A 16,199-nucleotide genomic window follows, 5' to 3' on the forward strand; every position below is an offset into this window, starting at 1 on the left:
CATTGCCTTCCCTTTATCTTTTCTTCTTTCTTCGTTTCCGTACGCGCTTTTCGTCGCCGCGGTCATCTTTCTTTTTTTTTTTCCCTCTATCCTCCTTCCGCCGCTACGCGCGTCGCTCATCCCGCCACCTGATTAGCTTTTGGCGGCCATGGCGTTGTAATCCAATTGAGCGCCTTATTATCCTTTCGCCGCAACCAAAAAAAGGGGATCAAATTCCCTTTAAGGAGATAATTCCCGTCTGATCCTCTTCTCGTGCCCGTTTCCATTGATCCCCAAACAAGCGCCTTTTTTCCGGCCGCGGCGAGCGGCTCGGGAGCGCGCGGCGGCGGCGGAACGGAGAGGCCTAGAGAGCGCGAGCACGCGCGCACCTCCACGCGCTTCCCGAGCCGCCGGAGCGCTCCACACAATGGGCAGGAGAGAGTACGGCGTTCTCAAGGAGAGAGGAAGAGGCGGAGCTCCGCTCGCGCGACGCTCCGCCTCTTCAGCCTTGGCGCCGTTCGAGGTTATTCAAAACCAAAAAAGGAGAGGCGGTGTCGGCACAAAGGAGGAGGCGGGGCGCCCCGAGAACCGTTGCGACGGCGTGGCTGCGCGGTGGGCGTAACCCGCGTTTGCGGGAGGGTAGCTGCCCAGCCTTCTCGGGGCGGGGCGTCGCGCGGCCTGCGTTCCGCAGCCGCTTCCAGTGTGCGGTTCGGCAGCGTTGCGCAGGCTGCCTGCGACCGAGCAAGCTGGCGTTTCAACCGGCGGCGGCGGGACCGGGGCCTTTCGGCGGCTGCCAGCCGTCCGGCGGTGCCATGGCCGCGGCGGCCTACCACCACCTCAAGGGTCCCGCGGCGGCGGCGGCCTACTCCATGAACGGCATCGGACTGCACACCTCGCCGGGCGTCGATCTGCTGCACCCGGGCTACCCCGGTAAGCTGGATTAGCGGCGCGAGCGCGCGCAAGCTCTCTATCGAAGAGAGCCTAGGGGGAGAGAGGGGGGGCTGAGCGCCCCCCAAAGCCGATTACGGACGGCTTTGACGGATGCCTAATTGTGTGCTGCGGGCTCCGCCGCCTTCGCTCGCTCGCCCTCCGCGGCGGGCGCGCTCCGGGCCCGGGTCCCCGCCTGCTCTTTCTTTTCTTCAAAAACAGCGCACCCGCCGATACGGCTGGAGAAGTACCGCGACGAGTGGGATTCGCAGATGATCGAGGAAGTCTGGTACACCTCGTCGGGCTGCCCAAGTGAGTAGATGCCTTTTCTTCCCTTGCGCTGCGCATTGTCGGATACTCACTCGTGTCGGTGGTGCCTTGGATACGACTCCGTTCTTTCCACACGTCGCACGACCCCGGCAGACGCAGGCCGCGCGCATTCGGGCGACGTATGCTCCAGGTTGGACGGAGGCTGGCCACAGTTCGCTCGGTTTCGCCAGGCCCTAGTACGTCATCATCGTCCGGCTCCGGAGGAGGCCTTCACAAGCCCGCTGGGCGCAGTTTTTTCTTCGATCGAGGAGGGCCTCCGGCGTCAGGAGCCTGCCGTTTTTTCGACGTCTCCGCGTTTCGGCGCTCAGTGTGAGGAGGTTTGGGTGTGTTGTGGAAAGGAGGAATAAGGATTTCCAGCCTCCTCGCAACGGGTTCGGCTCTCATCCGCGGTGCTGGTGGTGGGGGTTCTTCGGACTACTATCGGACAGAGTGATTCCCCCCCCTCCCCAATCCCCCGCTCATCGCCGCGGGGCGCGCAAGGAAGCAAACAAGGGCGGGGCGTGCGATGCCCCGCCCACCAATGGCTCTCGTTGGTCGGCGCCACGGGCTCGGGGTCCCCGCCGGAATGGGTTGGCGCGGTACGCGGACCGCAGCCGACCCGCGCGAGCCTTTCCCCTGGCGCGCGGACAACAAATTGGTTGCCGACAGGGCCCAGTCAAGCCGTGGGTGCTGCGTGCTGCTTTCCGGTTTCTGGCCCTGACGTGACCCGAGAGATTCGGGGAAAGAAGGGGGCCGTCCTTCTCTGCGAAGTGTTTTATTTTGCTGCTGCCGATGGGCGCTGTGGTTTTTTGCCCGGGCCGGTCCGCCGGAGCGGCGGCGGCGTAACGGACGGGCGCTGTCAATCTGCGTCGAGTCGACGGGGTGGCTCGCTTGCTTGCTTACTTTCTGCTGCCGCTGCTTATCGGCCGTGGGCGTGCTCGCGAAAGCTGAGCTGCCGTGAGGCCGCCCGCTCCCCCCTCCTGTGAGCGAGCTAGCTGGAAGCCTTGTTGTGGAACACGGCGTCGGTTGCATGCCCTGTCAAGGGCAGAGGCCTCTTTCGCCTCCTGTATGGCAGCTTTCGGGGGCGCCGGTGGGGCAATATTTTCCCAAGAAGGACCGAACGCGTAGCAGCTTGAGAGAGCGAAAGGTGTGCGTTCGAATCGTCAGTAAATCAAGACGAGGAGAGGTTCGGGGGCGGTTCTCCGACTCCTCACGGTTGTGGCCTTCTTCGAGCTTTCCATTAGATGCGACTGTACGCTGCTGTTATTACTGTGTGCACTGGTCTCACAGATGTTATGCAACTTCCCAATGATTTCTGTGTCCGACCTAGAGGCCTTCATTCCACCGGCGCGATCGCAAAAAAAAATTAAATTAAAATGGACGGCGTTGTAGCGCTCCTGAAACTGCCAGTGAATATAGGTAGAATAATATATAACAGGCTCAGCCGTCTCTTTGCAGCCATTATTTGCTGCCAAGTTCAAAAGTTTATTCACGGACACAACCAACCTAACAACAGCCTGATAATCATACACTGCGTCCTACAGCTTCGCTGAAAGAAATATCGACTCAAGAACCGCGCTGATTTCTACTTATACATTTCGATTATTTTTCCGCGTTCGATCTTGCGACCGCTTCCCCGTTTGGCTACGGCTGCGCCGAGCCATGGCACGTGCTCTGTGCGCCTGCGTACAGTGTCTTTCGCCCCGCGCGCCATCTTTTTTTTTTTTTTTCCTCCGCTGCCTGCTGCGACGCGCCGCGTACACGACACTCGGCGAGCAGTTCTTCCGCCTTGGCCGCGTTCCCGGGATCGCCCGTTTTGCAACCGCCGCATTTGCACAGTGCGCGCTTCGTGCGGCAGCTCCCTGGGCGCCGCGGTCTACTTTCTTCGTCGCCTTCGCTCTTTCCCTCGCCTCATTTTATTCCGCACCGCGCAAACCTGACGTCTCCCCGAGTTTCCGAAGCCCGGCGATGCTGCGTGTTGGCTCTGCGCGCGAGATGCTCCGGCTGATCTGGTCTTCTTTGCGTCCAGGATGGCTGAGTACTAAACAGGAAGGACAGTGGCGATGCGTTTGCATAGGCTTGGTCATGAAACTTGAGTCTATGTCCTGAAGAGCTTGCATGATGGTTGTTGTGCGCCCTTGTCAAACTCCTGTTATGGTCTTGCTCATCTTACCCCGCCGCGGTGGCTCAGTGGTTAGGGCGCTCGACTACTGATCCGGAGTACCCGGGTTCGAACCCGACCGCGGCGGCTGCGTTTTTATGGTGGAAAAACGCTAAGGCGCCCGTGTGCTGTGCGATGTCAGTGCACGTTAAAGATTCCCAGGTGGTCGAAATTATTCCGGAGCCCTCCACTACGGCATTTCTTTCTTCCTTTCTTCTTTCACTCTCTCATTTATCCCTTCCCTTACGGCGCAGTTCAGGTGCCCAACGATATATGAGACAGATACTGCGCCATTTCCTTTCCCCAAAAACCAATTATTATTATTATTATTACTATTGCTAATCTGGTCTTCTTTGCGTCCTGGATGGCTGAGTAAACAGGAAGGACAGTGGCGATGCGTTTGCATAGGCCTGGTCATGAAACTTGAGTCAATGTTCTGAAGAGCTTTCATGATGGTTGTTTTGCGCCCTTGTCAAACTCCTGTTATGGTCTTTCTGTCCTGGACAGTTCCACATATACCATGCAGACAGGACGCTATCGACGTGTCCTTGGTCTGGCTATGCCAGGACACAACGCTTAGGTCGGAACAGTGTTTGTTCGTGCTGCGGAGTAGTGAGATGTATACTTCGCATCTGCGGCCTGAGGCTGTTGGGTTTCTCAAGCCAGAGCTAACAAAACAGGAACGTGACGATGCATTTAACGGAATGGATTTCAAGAGAAGGCAAGCGTAGCAGGGGGCGGCAAAAAGTTATGTGGGCGGATGAGATTAAGAAGTGGGCGGGCATGCGGTGGGCGCAGCTGGCAAAAGGACAAAGTTAATTGGAGAGACATGGGAGAGGCCTCTGCCCTGCAGTGGGCGTATATAGGCAGGCTAATGATGATGGTCAACGTGAGTGATGTTTGAGGCGGGGGCGCTCGGTCAAAGGCAGTGCATAATGGCGATGCATCTATAACATCCCGCTAGACACGAGGTTTTACATGGGTACGCGACCTCAGCTAATTGTGATTTGTTCCATGGAGGTTTTGAATTGAACAATAATAATAATAATAAGAAGCTAGCGAAGAAGAAGACCATTAACGAGTTAGCCGTAAGAGGGAAAGCACAGGAGTTTAGGATAGCGCTGCAAAACAGATACTCGGCTTTAACTGAGGAAGATGATCTTGATGTTCATTCAATGCACGATAACCTGACATCAATAATTACGGAGTGCGCAGTAGAAGTAGGCGGTAGGACAGTTCGAAAAGATACCGGGAAGCTATCTCAGGTGACGAAAGATCTGATTAAGAAGCGCCAAAACATGAAGGCATCTAACACTACCGATAGAATAGAACTAACGGAGCTATCAAAGTTAATAAATAAGCGCAAGGTAGCCGACATAAGGAAGTTTAATATGGAGAGAATCGAGCATGCTATAAAGAACGGAGGTAGCCTAAAAACAGTGAAGAGGAAACTAGGCATAGGTAAAAACCAGATGTATGCATTAAGAGACAAGCAGGGCAATGTCATTAGCAATATGGATAAGATAGTTAACGTAGCCGAAGAGTTCTACACAGAGCTGTACAGTAGCCAATGTAATGAGAGCGCCAATGAGAAAGACAGCAGTGCACAGCAATGCGTCATCCCGCCAGTAACGAAAGATGAAGTAAAGAAAGCCTTAGAAGCAATGAAAAGGGGAAACGCAGCTGGGGAGGATCAGGTAACAGCAGATCTGTTGAAGGATGGAGGGGACATCGTGCTAGAAAAACTAGCCACCCTGTATACGCAATGCCTTATGACATCGACTGTACCAGAAGCTTGGAAGAATGCAAACATTATCTTAATTCATAAGAAGGGAGACGCCAAGGACTTGAAAAATTACAGGCCGATCAGCTTACTATCCGTGGCCTACAAAGTATTTACTAAGGTAATCGCTAATAGAGTCAGGGCAACGTTAGACTTTAATCAACCAAATGATCAGGCAGGCTTTCGTAAAGGATATTCCACAATAGATCATATTCACACTATCAATCAGGTGATAGAGAAATGCGCAGAATATAACCAACCTCTATATATAGCTTTCATTGATTACGAGAAAGCATTCGACTCAGTGGAAACCTCAGCAGTCATACAGGCATTGCGTAATCAGGGGGTAGAAGAGCCTTATGTCAAAATACTGGAAGATATATATAGCAACTGCACAGCTACTATAGTCCTCCATAAAGTCAGCAATAAAATTCCAATAAGGAAGGGCGTCAGGCAAGGAGACACGATATCGCCAATGCTGTTCACCGCATGTTTGCAGGAGGTATTTCGAGGCCTGAATTGGGAACAGTTGGGAATAAGAATAAATGGAGAATACCTAAATAATCTGAGATTTGCTGATGACATTGCCTTGCTGAGTCACTCAGGAGGTGAACTGCAAATCATGATCAACGAGTTAGACAGGCAGAGCAGATCGATGGGTCTAAAAATTAACATGCAGAAAACCAAGGTAATGTTCAACAGCCTAGCAAGGGAACAACAGTTCACAATTGGCAGCGAGAGCCTAGAAATTGTGCCGGAATACGTCTACTTAGGGCAGGTAGTGACAGCTGATCCGGATCATGAGAGGGAGATAACTAGAAGGATAAGAATGGGGTGGAGCGCATATGGCAAATTCTCGCAGATCATGAGTGGCAGTTTACCAATTTCCCTCAAGAGGAAAGTGTACAACAGCATAATCTTACCGGTACTCACCTACGGGGCAGAAACGTGGAGGCTAACGAAAAGAGTTCAGCTTAAGTTAAGGACAACGCAGCGAGCCATGGAAAGAAAAATGATAGGTGTAACGTTAAGAGATCGGAAGCGGGCAGAGTGGGTGAGGGAACAAACACGGATTAATGACATCCTAGTCGAAATCAAGAGAAAGAAATGGGCTTGGGCAGGGCATGTGATGCGAAGGCAAGATAACCGCTGGTCTTTAAGGGTAACGGAGTGGGTTCCAAGAGAAAGTAAGCGTAGCAGGGGGCGGCAGAAGGTTAGATGGGCGGATGAGATTAAGAAGTTTGCAGGCAAAGGGTGGATGCAGCTGGCAAAGGATAGGGTTAATTGGAGAGACATGGGAGAGGCCTTTGCCCTGCAGTGGGTGTAGTAAGGCTGATGATGATGATGATGATGATGATGAATAATAATAATAATTGGTTTTTTTGAGGAAAGGAAATGGCGCAGTATCTGTCTCATATATCGTTGGACACCTGAACCGCGCCGTAAGGAAGAGATAAAGGAGGGAGTGAAAGAAGAAAGGAAGAGAGAGGTGCCGTAGTGGAGGGCTCCGGAATAATTTCGACCACCTGGGGATCTTTAACGTGCACTGACATCGCACAGCACACGGGCGCCTTAGCGTTTTTCCTCCATAAAAACGCAGCCGCCGAATTGAACAGCGTGGTCTACGATTTCTTCCCCAATTGAACAGCTTGGTCCTACGATTTCTTGAGGCAGATTGTTCCAGTCCTTCTCTCAGGCCTTCGAGGAGCCCCCGGCGTCAGGAACCTGCTGTTGTTTCCTGAACAAATCCTGAACTTACGCCCGAGGCTTCAGTCTGTGCAACCTTCTTTCTAACCCAAAGGACTAGGCTTAAGAGATATATTACGCTCACACTGTATCCTCCGTTGCACGCCTTTACTATGGCATGACGCTTGGGTCAGTGTAGTCCTCTTTCCGTTGTGGAATAATTTCATGGTTTAGAGGAAATATAATGATTTTCTCCGGCCTTGCCCTGCTACTGTGCAAACTTTTTCTTTTCTTTTTTTTTTGTAGAGAACCAATACTGAAGAACCAATACGGCAGTATTTACGCGGATGCTCATTTTAGACGAACTGCGGAAGAATTAAATAGTAGAGGCAAGATCTAGCTGGTGGCTTGCGCTGCCCAACATCTGAGGCCCGTATCGGTGCTTTCTGACGGCCACTGTGCCTCGATGATGAGTTTTGCCTGTTGATGCATCGCGAAAGCTTTTTCCTTCCGGATTATTGATCAGAACCTCAGCTTTTAATCGATGCAGCCCCGCTTTTTTGTTTGAGGACTGTCGAGGACAATTAGGCATCAAGGGCGTAGGTAAACTTGGACGTGATGCTTTAAACGAAAGCATTGCTTCTCTTTGTCTTACCATCGCATAGGCATGTACACGAGCTTGAACTCAGTGTATGAGCTTGACTCGGTGTATACTGATTTGACGCTCACGAAATAATTAATTTCGTGACTTTTTAATTGCTGCCGCTTCACTACAACGCCGCGAACCAGTTGTATCTATACACGATACACGGAAAACCGGCACGTTCCTTGTTTCTGAACAAATTATAAGAACAAATCTTCGAAACATAACCTTACTGTTAAACAAGCACAAATTTGACGCTAAGCCCACAAGAAACGACTTGCGGGAACAATTTCTAAACGCATAGTAAAACCCTAAATGTCTGCCCGTCTTTCGATCACATTGTGCTTTTTATCTATAAATGACGTCGACTGTTTGATTATGTCGCCTACGATAGTTCGTTTTTGAACATGTGATTTGTTAATACTGTATTGAATTGGCACTAATTCTATACAGGGTCAGTTTTTATATTGTATGCACTAGTCGTGTTTTCCTTGTACATAATACTGCATATAATGTTTTTGTCATATTACAATCATGTATCTGCACTGCTCTGCCTTGTTATGGTCTCTTGGGCCTCGTCGAACTGCCCCGAGCAGCTTTTTGCCCAAGAGGTCCAACCATGCATGTATGTGGTGAAATAAAATGAATCGAAATGAATTGAATTGAATAGTCAGGGCACTCAGCTCCAAAGACATGAGCAAAGAAGAAGTTACTCTGGCTTTTTGGCTAGGCGATTCTACAACAACGAGGCTACAAATAAATACCGAACAACACCTGAACGAAAATATCAAGCCGTGAAAAAGCTTTAAACAGCGACCTAGGCGACGCGACAATTGCATACATTTCGATTGACCGGCCATCGTTTCCTTTTCCCTCGTCTTTCTCTCTGCTCATTCGTCGGTCACAAACAGGCGCCATCTCAACTGCCTCTCGCGGTCTTGCACGTGTAGTGTCCGGGTCTGTCCCATATATTGCGGTGGCAATCTCGAAGAGAGTGGCTTGACACTCCTTTTGCGCAACCTGCATTTGTTGCATGCCTTGTCATCCGTTGACAGCCCAGACCTCATCTATATAGACACACACACATATGACGTGGCCGTTCCTGGAAGGGCCTTGGCCGGCGTGCATTGTCTGGGGCCGTGGGTGCGTGCCACGCCCTCCATATATAGAGGGCCTGCCACCTCTGCTCAGTTGCTGCTGTAGCCGAACTCCCGTCGCCCTCGAGCGCATGCGACTGGCGAGCGGGCTCTTCAGCCTCGGTGCGTCTACAAGTGTACACACATGCACTCTTGAGGGTCGGGACGGACCAGCCGTGGTTGAACCGGTTCCTCGGTGGGACGGGCTCTGGTGTGTGCGTGCGCATGCAGTTGTAGAACTGCCAATGGCCGCCCGGGCACCTCTTGACCACGACCCCGATGCAGTGTGCGGCTGCTGCGTTATAACCCATGGATATGTCGTGGCTCTGTACAAGGCGGCAAGACCACGACTGTGTCCCGGATTGAGCGCTCGTTCTAACCTGGACTCCGCCATATGTACGTTTTTGTTGGGATGTAGCGGTATATACAAGGCGGAGGCATCGCATGTTATACATCGAAGGAGTGTTGTTTGGAATGCGTCGTCAGGTTCCCGAGCTCTTGAATTCGAAGCGCGAAGCATGACTGTTTCATTGGTGATAAGACAGTCATTAATTACTTCACTCTTTAAAACGAAATCCTGACCTAATTGTAAGGTGTTATTACGTTGAGCGCAGCGCCTGTTACACCCGTGAGCACTCTGTCAACGGTTCGTAAGTTGCTTACCGCATCCGATCTCTGGCAGGTACGGCGCCATTTCTTCGATGCATAGTTATGCAGACTGCGCGCTGAACAACCTGACCTAACCAGATCCTGACCTAATTGGAAAGTGTTATTACGTTGAACGCGGCGCCTATTGCACCCGATATTTGAGCAATCTATCAAATGCTTGTAAATTGCTTACTGCGTCTAGCCGCTGGCAGGTGATGCCATTTCTTTGATGTGTAGGTGTACAGACTGTGCATTGAACAACCTAGCGGTAAGCGCCTCCGTGCGGTGTTCATCGTGAATCTCGACGGCACTGCCTGTCAGGCGTCGACGCTCTGCGGTTAGCAAGATTGATATTACCTTTTTTTTTTTTTGCCGAGAAAAATAATGCTTCTAGCGACGAGAACTTAAAGAAACCTAACTGCTTGCGTTGTTAAAATATTCACTCTCCTGACCGGCGGTTTCTCGTATACCCGAATTAGCTTACATAAAGAACAATAAGTTGTTTTTCGCCACGAAGTTTCGGAAATTTTGCACGACGCTCAAATATTTATTTAGTGTTCAGCTTTCGATTCATTTAAGTTCGTACATCGCTCTTTTTCGCTCGCTGCATTTATAGTGCACCATACCGGACAGCCGTGGTTCCTATAAGCACGTTCGTTAGTGAAGCACATCTGAATACGGACTATATTTAGGTATGTTTCCAAATTAGCACAGTCATTTGTCAATATGCGCATCCATGCATCTCTGAATTGCATCCGTTTGTGGATTGCATTCCATTGTGAATTTCATCCGTTAGTGAACCACATCCGCTTGAGAACGGCGTCCATAAATGAACCAAATCAATTTGTGAACCACATTCATTAGTGAAATTTCTCAACGGCTTTGTTTGGTTTGCGCGGTACAGCTGCACCAGGCGTCCGTTATGCGTATTAACCGGCACTCGTTACCGCTTCATATGCGTGAGGTCAATTAAGCGACGACCAGCACTCCACCACCCCGCCCCCTTGCCACCACAGCAAAGCATCCTCAACAGCGAATGACCGCGCCGAACGTGTTTAACGCCACCTCCTGTTCACATCGGCAGTTCCGGCCAACACCACCGACCCTCCCGGTGGAGCGCGTCATATCTTCGTCGCGCACTATATGAGTAAATGCCCTGCGGTCACTCTACGCACTCACAAACAAGCACAGCGTCCAGCTGCATAAAAACCATCCAAATCGTCGCCGAGAAATTAATGAACATAAAACGCATAAGAAAGCGTTCCGCTCCGCCGGCATCACGTCGCGGACGCGAGCAGCCACCACACATGCATCCCGGACCGTGCCGGCATCGGGAATGGCGCGCACGTAGTCACGGCGACGGCCTCGCTGATAAGCTTCCGCGGAGCGCCGCCGCAACACAGAGAACGGGGAGGGACGACGCAGGGCTGGCAGGGCCCCACTTTCTTCTCCAAGCTCTCTTGCGCCCCTCGCGCGACTCGGTTCTTGCCGCCGCGGCCGTTGTCGCGTAGCTGAACGAACCGTACTGCACGGCGAGAACCCGCACGATAGGCATCGCGCCGGCGGCGGCGCGGCCTTCTTCACCGAGCTCGCCTTCCAGAAAGAAGGGGCACGCGAAATGCACGCCGCCACTATGTGTGCGTGTGTCTGTGTGGAAGCGGTGGTGTCGGAACCGACCGGGCGTGAACGAATACGAGATGCCGACCGACCGCGGTTTAGGCGGCGGCGGTGGGCAGTCGCGCGATGCTTGCGGACAGCAGCACGGATATATCGCTCTGACTCCGCGCGCGGTTCTGGTTCGAGGAAAATCTTGGTTTCGGTTCCGGTTGGGCGAAATTATTCGCTTTGTTTCCCCTCAATGCCCCCCTGTACGCATAGTGAAATGTGTACAGGGTATCGCGTGTTTGTTGCGTATACGCGTAGCCGCCTGGAAACAACATTCCTCTCTTGATTTCTTTTGTTCATTCTCGGTTGCGTAAAGAACGCTAAGAAGGATAGCGTAGAGCATTGATTCCTTGTTCCCAAGCGTATACAACGCGTTCATCGCGCATCTTGCTGCGGAGGGTATTCGCCATTCAGGCATGCATGTGTTGGCCGGGACATTGGTTGGTTCCTGATGGTGATCTGATGTGCATCTTCCTGTCGGATTGCTCTTTTCATCTCGGAGATTGCGGGACTGCGGTCGCTTTGAATACGGTTTGGCGGCGGCTGGCTCGCTCGACGATGGTGTCCCGCGATATATTAATAATAATAATAATTGGTTTTTTGGGGGGAAAGGAAATGGCGCAGTATCTGTCTCATATATCGTTGGACACCTGAACCGCGCCGTAAGGGAAGGGATGAAGGGGGGAGTGAAAGAAGAAAGAGAAATAGGTGCCGTAGTGGAGGGCTCCGGCATAATTTCGACCACCTGGGGATCTTTAACGTGCACTGACATCGCACAGCACACGGGCGCCTTAGCGTTTTTCCTCGATATATTGCCGTGGTCCGATTTTGGGCGACCACTGTAGCTCTCACAAGCGCTTTTCCGCAGGAACCTTCGTTTAGAGGGTCCAAGAAAAGTGTATTTTTATACTCATAGACTCAATAGAAACGTCTTCTCATATACGTAGGGAACAAAGTAATATCGGTGAATGTCGTTGCAAAGACATTTTATAGGTGGTTTCCGGGCATTGTCACCACCAGATGGCGGTATCTGCTTCAATAAGTGTGTCGTCGATGGTCTTCTGCATACTCGATGGACAACGTCAGGCTGCACTCCGGCCCATTGAGGTCGATAGTACAATATTTCAGGTGTCCTAAGTTTTATAGACCACTAAGGACATGGAGACGTGCAATTAATACAAAGAACTCAAGTGACCTTTTCCTCTGTTTTCTCTTCCCCACATGTAAATAAGGCAGCCAATCGGGAGTAACCTGGTTAACCACCATCTTTCCTTTTTTATTCTTTCTCTCTCTCCCTGGCGGCAACCCAGAAAAACAGAGCACCGCGAATCGTGTTTCGGCGCGTCGCGAAGCGCCATACACTGGTATGCTGTGCGATGTCAGTACCCGTACATTAAAAACCCCGGGTGGTCGAAATTATTCCGGACTCCTGAGCCTCTCTTCCTTCTTTCACTCCCTCCTTCCATCCCGTACGGTTGATGTACCGAGAAGAGAGATATGCTACTGCGTCTTCATTTTATTCAAAGCAATTTTTTTTTTACGATCGTGTAGATGGTTATAATATCACGAGATCATTTTGCACCTATACGGATGCTGTATATACTCGGTCAAAATCCTTATATAAGCTTCAGTTGTCTCAGGCTTGCCATAAGCGTATTTTGTTGTCCTTCCTTTATTTTCAGGCTGTTTCTGCGAGGTGTTGAAATTGACTTTCATTTGTTCATCTCAGCTGTTGTACAAGCTGAGAACAGCTCGATTATTTCGCTTTCCAAACGGCTAAACAAACCGCGATGACTTGCGCGAATCACCTCGGGTGTATGTTGTACCGTATGAAAATTATATTTTGGTGTACTCGCACATATAAATTTATCTCGACTACACGGCATTACCACAATTCTTTGTCATCATGGATACTCCTGCTGTCGCCTGTTAGTGATTAACAATTTTAACCAGCTTGATTCGCAGATCATATAACGACCACATAGGCTGATGAGCACGTGCTATAGTTCAAGAATGGCTGTTTGTGCTCTATTAATACTTCGTCATATTGGGGGAGGCTGGCTCCGCAGGGTTCTGGGAGGGGATATACATACGTACAGCACTTCTTCGGCCCGCGGGGGGTCTACGATAACAATGCGACTCATTTCTCTGAGCGAAGGTTTGTTCACAGAGCGTAAAACAACCTAAATATCGAGCTCGGAGATTACATACCTTCATACTGCACACAGGTTGCACGAGCAACATCAAACACGCGGTGATATCTGTGATATATAGGGGTAAGCCGCTCTTTACACTTGATCTTGAAGAAGGCTTCATTCGAGAGGTGTATGGAAGAGCTCAACCCAAAAACAAGGGGGGGAAAATGCCTCCGATAATGAACCCGTTAGCTTTAATTTTTTTTTTCCACGCACCGTATACGAATCCGCTGCGCGTTATCTCACGGCGCGCCTCGCTCGATATATGTTAGGCGAGAGAATGAACCCGTTCTCCACGGCATTTCGATATGTAAGCGTGACTAGAGTACACAATACTGCGAGAAAGCAGCGCCAGAGAAGAACCGCCGCCGCCGTATCGAATATGCATGCCTGGAGCTGGTGTATGTATACGACAACTCCAAGGAGACGCACCCCAAACGACACTCACCACTCGTGCAGTTGTGTGCTCCACGGCATTGGCGTGTGGCGCTGCGGTCGCTTGCGGTGGTGATGCCGTAGCGGTGTGCCCCGTAACGCGGGCAAGAGAAGATTGTGTCCCTCCAAAGCTGCAAGGGCGGAAGCTGTGGGCTCTTATCTGATTCCGCGATGGCGGCTTGCGGAAAGGCGCCTCGCGCGACTCGCGCGATCTTTTTCCTAGTTCGCGGCAGCGGCAGTGGAGGTTATACGGCGCTCCGCTTGTTGGTGTTTTATGCACCCCATTCCTGCGGCAATCTTCGGCCTTGGTGACACTCAGTGCGCGGTATAAAACACAGAGAAAGCTTCCCGTGTCGGAAACTGCAAGCGGGTGTGCGAATATGGCGTTCGACTACGTGCTGTTTTGCGACAAAAAAAAAAATAAAGAAAACGAACTGCGAGGAACAAACGCATACTTTTCGCTTTCTCCCCGGTGGCGGTGGTACAGTGAGAGTTATAGCTGTGCCACAACCGCAACGACAACTGCCACTCCCACGCCACCTGTCATGTGGTCAGAGATGGTCAAGGCGTTCTTTTGAGTACACCAGAAATTCAATAAGTAAGCGATTGAGAGGTCACTGAGTACTTACCCATGGAGCAGAGCGATTGGATGGGTTGCGCATAGGAAAAGAGCTTCATTACCACAAGGTATATGAATAACGCACTTCAGTAATTAGAGCATAAAGGGCCGATATGCTTGTAATTAACTGTCTACCTGCGTATCCCCACCCATCCTAGCATATCTCCGGGCCTTCCACTTCGGAGTAAAGGCCCTATATACCCCCCCCAAATGATGAATGCTTTGCCCCGCCGCGGTGGCTCAGTGGTTAGGGCGCTCGACTACTGATCCGGAGTTCCCGGGTTCGAACCCGACCACGGCGGCTGCGTTTTTATGGAGGAAAAACGCTAAGGCGCCCGTGTGCTGTGCGATGTCAGTGCACGTTAAAGATCCCCAGGTGGTCGAAATTATTCCGGAGCCCTCCACTACGGCATTTCTTTCTTCCTTTCTTCTTTCACTCCCTCCTTTATCCTTCCCTTACGGCGCGGTTCAGGTGTCCAACGATATATGAGACAGATACTGCGCCATTTCCTTTCCCCAAAATACCAATTATTATATGCGAATATCTGCAGCGTTCGATTACTTGCTGTTTTGCGACAAAAAAAAATAAAGAAAACGAACTGCGAGGAAGAACGCATACTTTTCGCTTTCTCCCGGTGGCAGTGGTACAGTGAGAGTTATAGCTGTGCCACAAACGCAACGACAACTGCCACTCCCACGCCTACCTGTCATGTGGTTAGAGATGGTCAAGGCGTTCTTTTGAGTACACCAGAAATTCAGTAAGCGATTAAGAGGTCACTGAGTACTTACCCATGGAGCAGAGCGATTGGATGGGTTGCGCATAGGAAAAGAGCATCGTTACCACAGGATATATGAATAACGCACTTCAGTAATTGGAAGATGGAGGGCCGGATATACTTGTAATTAACTGTCTACCTGCGTATCCGCACCCATCCTAGCATGTCTCCGGGCCTTCCACTTCGGAGTGAAGGCCCTATATACACCCCCCCCCCCCCCCCCTCCCCAAATGATGAATGCTTTGCACAGACAAAGACAAGTGCTCTTGTCGAAACGTTGGCAAGCACCTCAGGATTCCCTCTCTTGCTCACTTTGTGGGTATCAAGAAACCAAATTGAATTGCATTTGAATTGCATTGAATTGAATTGTTGAATTGCATTTTTGTGACCTGTATTGCCCTTCCTTCTTGGTCTTCAATGACTGCAGTATGTTTTAAATAAATAAAAATAAATAAATAAGCCATCTGTCTGTCCTCTCTCTACCATAACCCGTGCGAGTTATAGCTATCGTCTAAAGAGCAGCAGTAGGATACAACTCTAGAAAGCAGCGGCTTTTCTCTACCAATCACCCCCTTCCAACCAATGGCGTCCGCCGATTATCATGACCCTGCTAGTGTGACAATGCAAGGAGGGTACTGTCATCAACCATGGAGGGAGGGGACTATCGCCTTTCATCTGCCGCACCCTACATTGTCACGCTATAGCAGCTGGAAGGGGAGCTTTGGCATTGGCAGTAAGGGGGAGCTTTGACGGGGGAAAAGCAATGTCGACAGCAGATATGCTCACGTCTGTTTCAGGTTGCGGCACTTCATGACGTGTATACTTTACCGAGGAGAGCATCACTCACGCAGTTATTGTTGTACAAAACTGTACCGCTGTATATCCGATGTGAGGCCTGAGGTATTCCATCATCTGGTTGCGCGACCACGCCCCTGTTGGGGCGTGAACAGAAATGCGGTAGAATCGTTATCACTCGCAGCTTATTGCTGAGAGCAAGCTGGCACATAGTTATGGCGATAAAATCAGTGCGCATATGGAATGACTGCGAGGAGAAAATAAGGGTAGGAAAAAATCAAGCGCTTATGTATACATCTTTACTTTTCGTTATCTATGTAACTGTTATCTCCTTACGATCATCTACTTGCGTACGTGTGTCAATTTTCGGAACTGCGACGATCAGAATACGCAGCACTGTTTGCAAAAATATTCGCTGACGTTGCGAAGCCTTTGGAAGATG

The 16,199-nt window shown here is 50.7% G+C and overlaps 1 protein-coding gene across 1 annotated transcript in view; it reads left to right on the forward strand.

Moving 5' to 3' along the window:
- Positions 1–684: 684 nt before the first annotated feature.
- The window catches only part of LOC144104159 (uncharacterized), an 87,489-nt gene continuing 71,974 nt past the window's right edge, over positions 685–16,199 (forward strand). Inside the window, exons 1-2 of the mRNA XM_077637004.1 lie at positions 685–909; positions 1,129–1,218. Of these exons, the coding sequence (XP_077493130.1) occupies positions 792–909; positions 1,129–1,218 (208 nt within the window). The 5' untranslated portion in view covers positions 685–791. The remainder of the gene's footprint in view (positions 910–1,128; positions 1,219–16,199) is intronic.

The sequence above is a fragment of the Amblyomma americanum genome, chromosome 9, assembly GCF_052857255.1.
Source record: "Amblyomma americanum isolate KBUSLIRL-KWMA chromosome 9, ASM5285725v1, whole genome shotgun sequence".
Classification (NCBI taxonomy): Eukaryota; Metazoa; Arthropoda; class Arachnida; order Ixodida; family Ixodidae; genus Amblyomma; species Amblyomma americanum.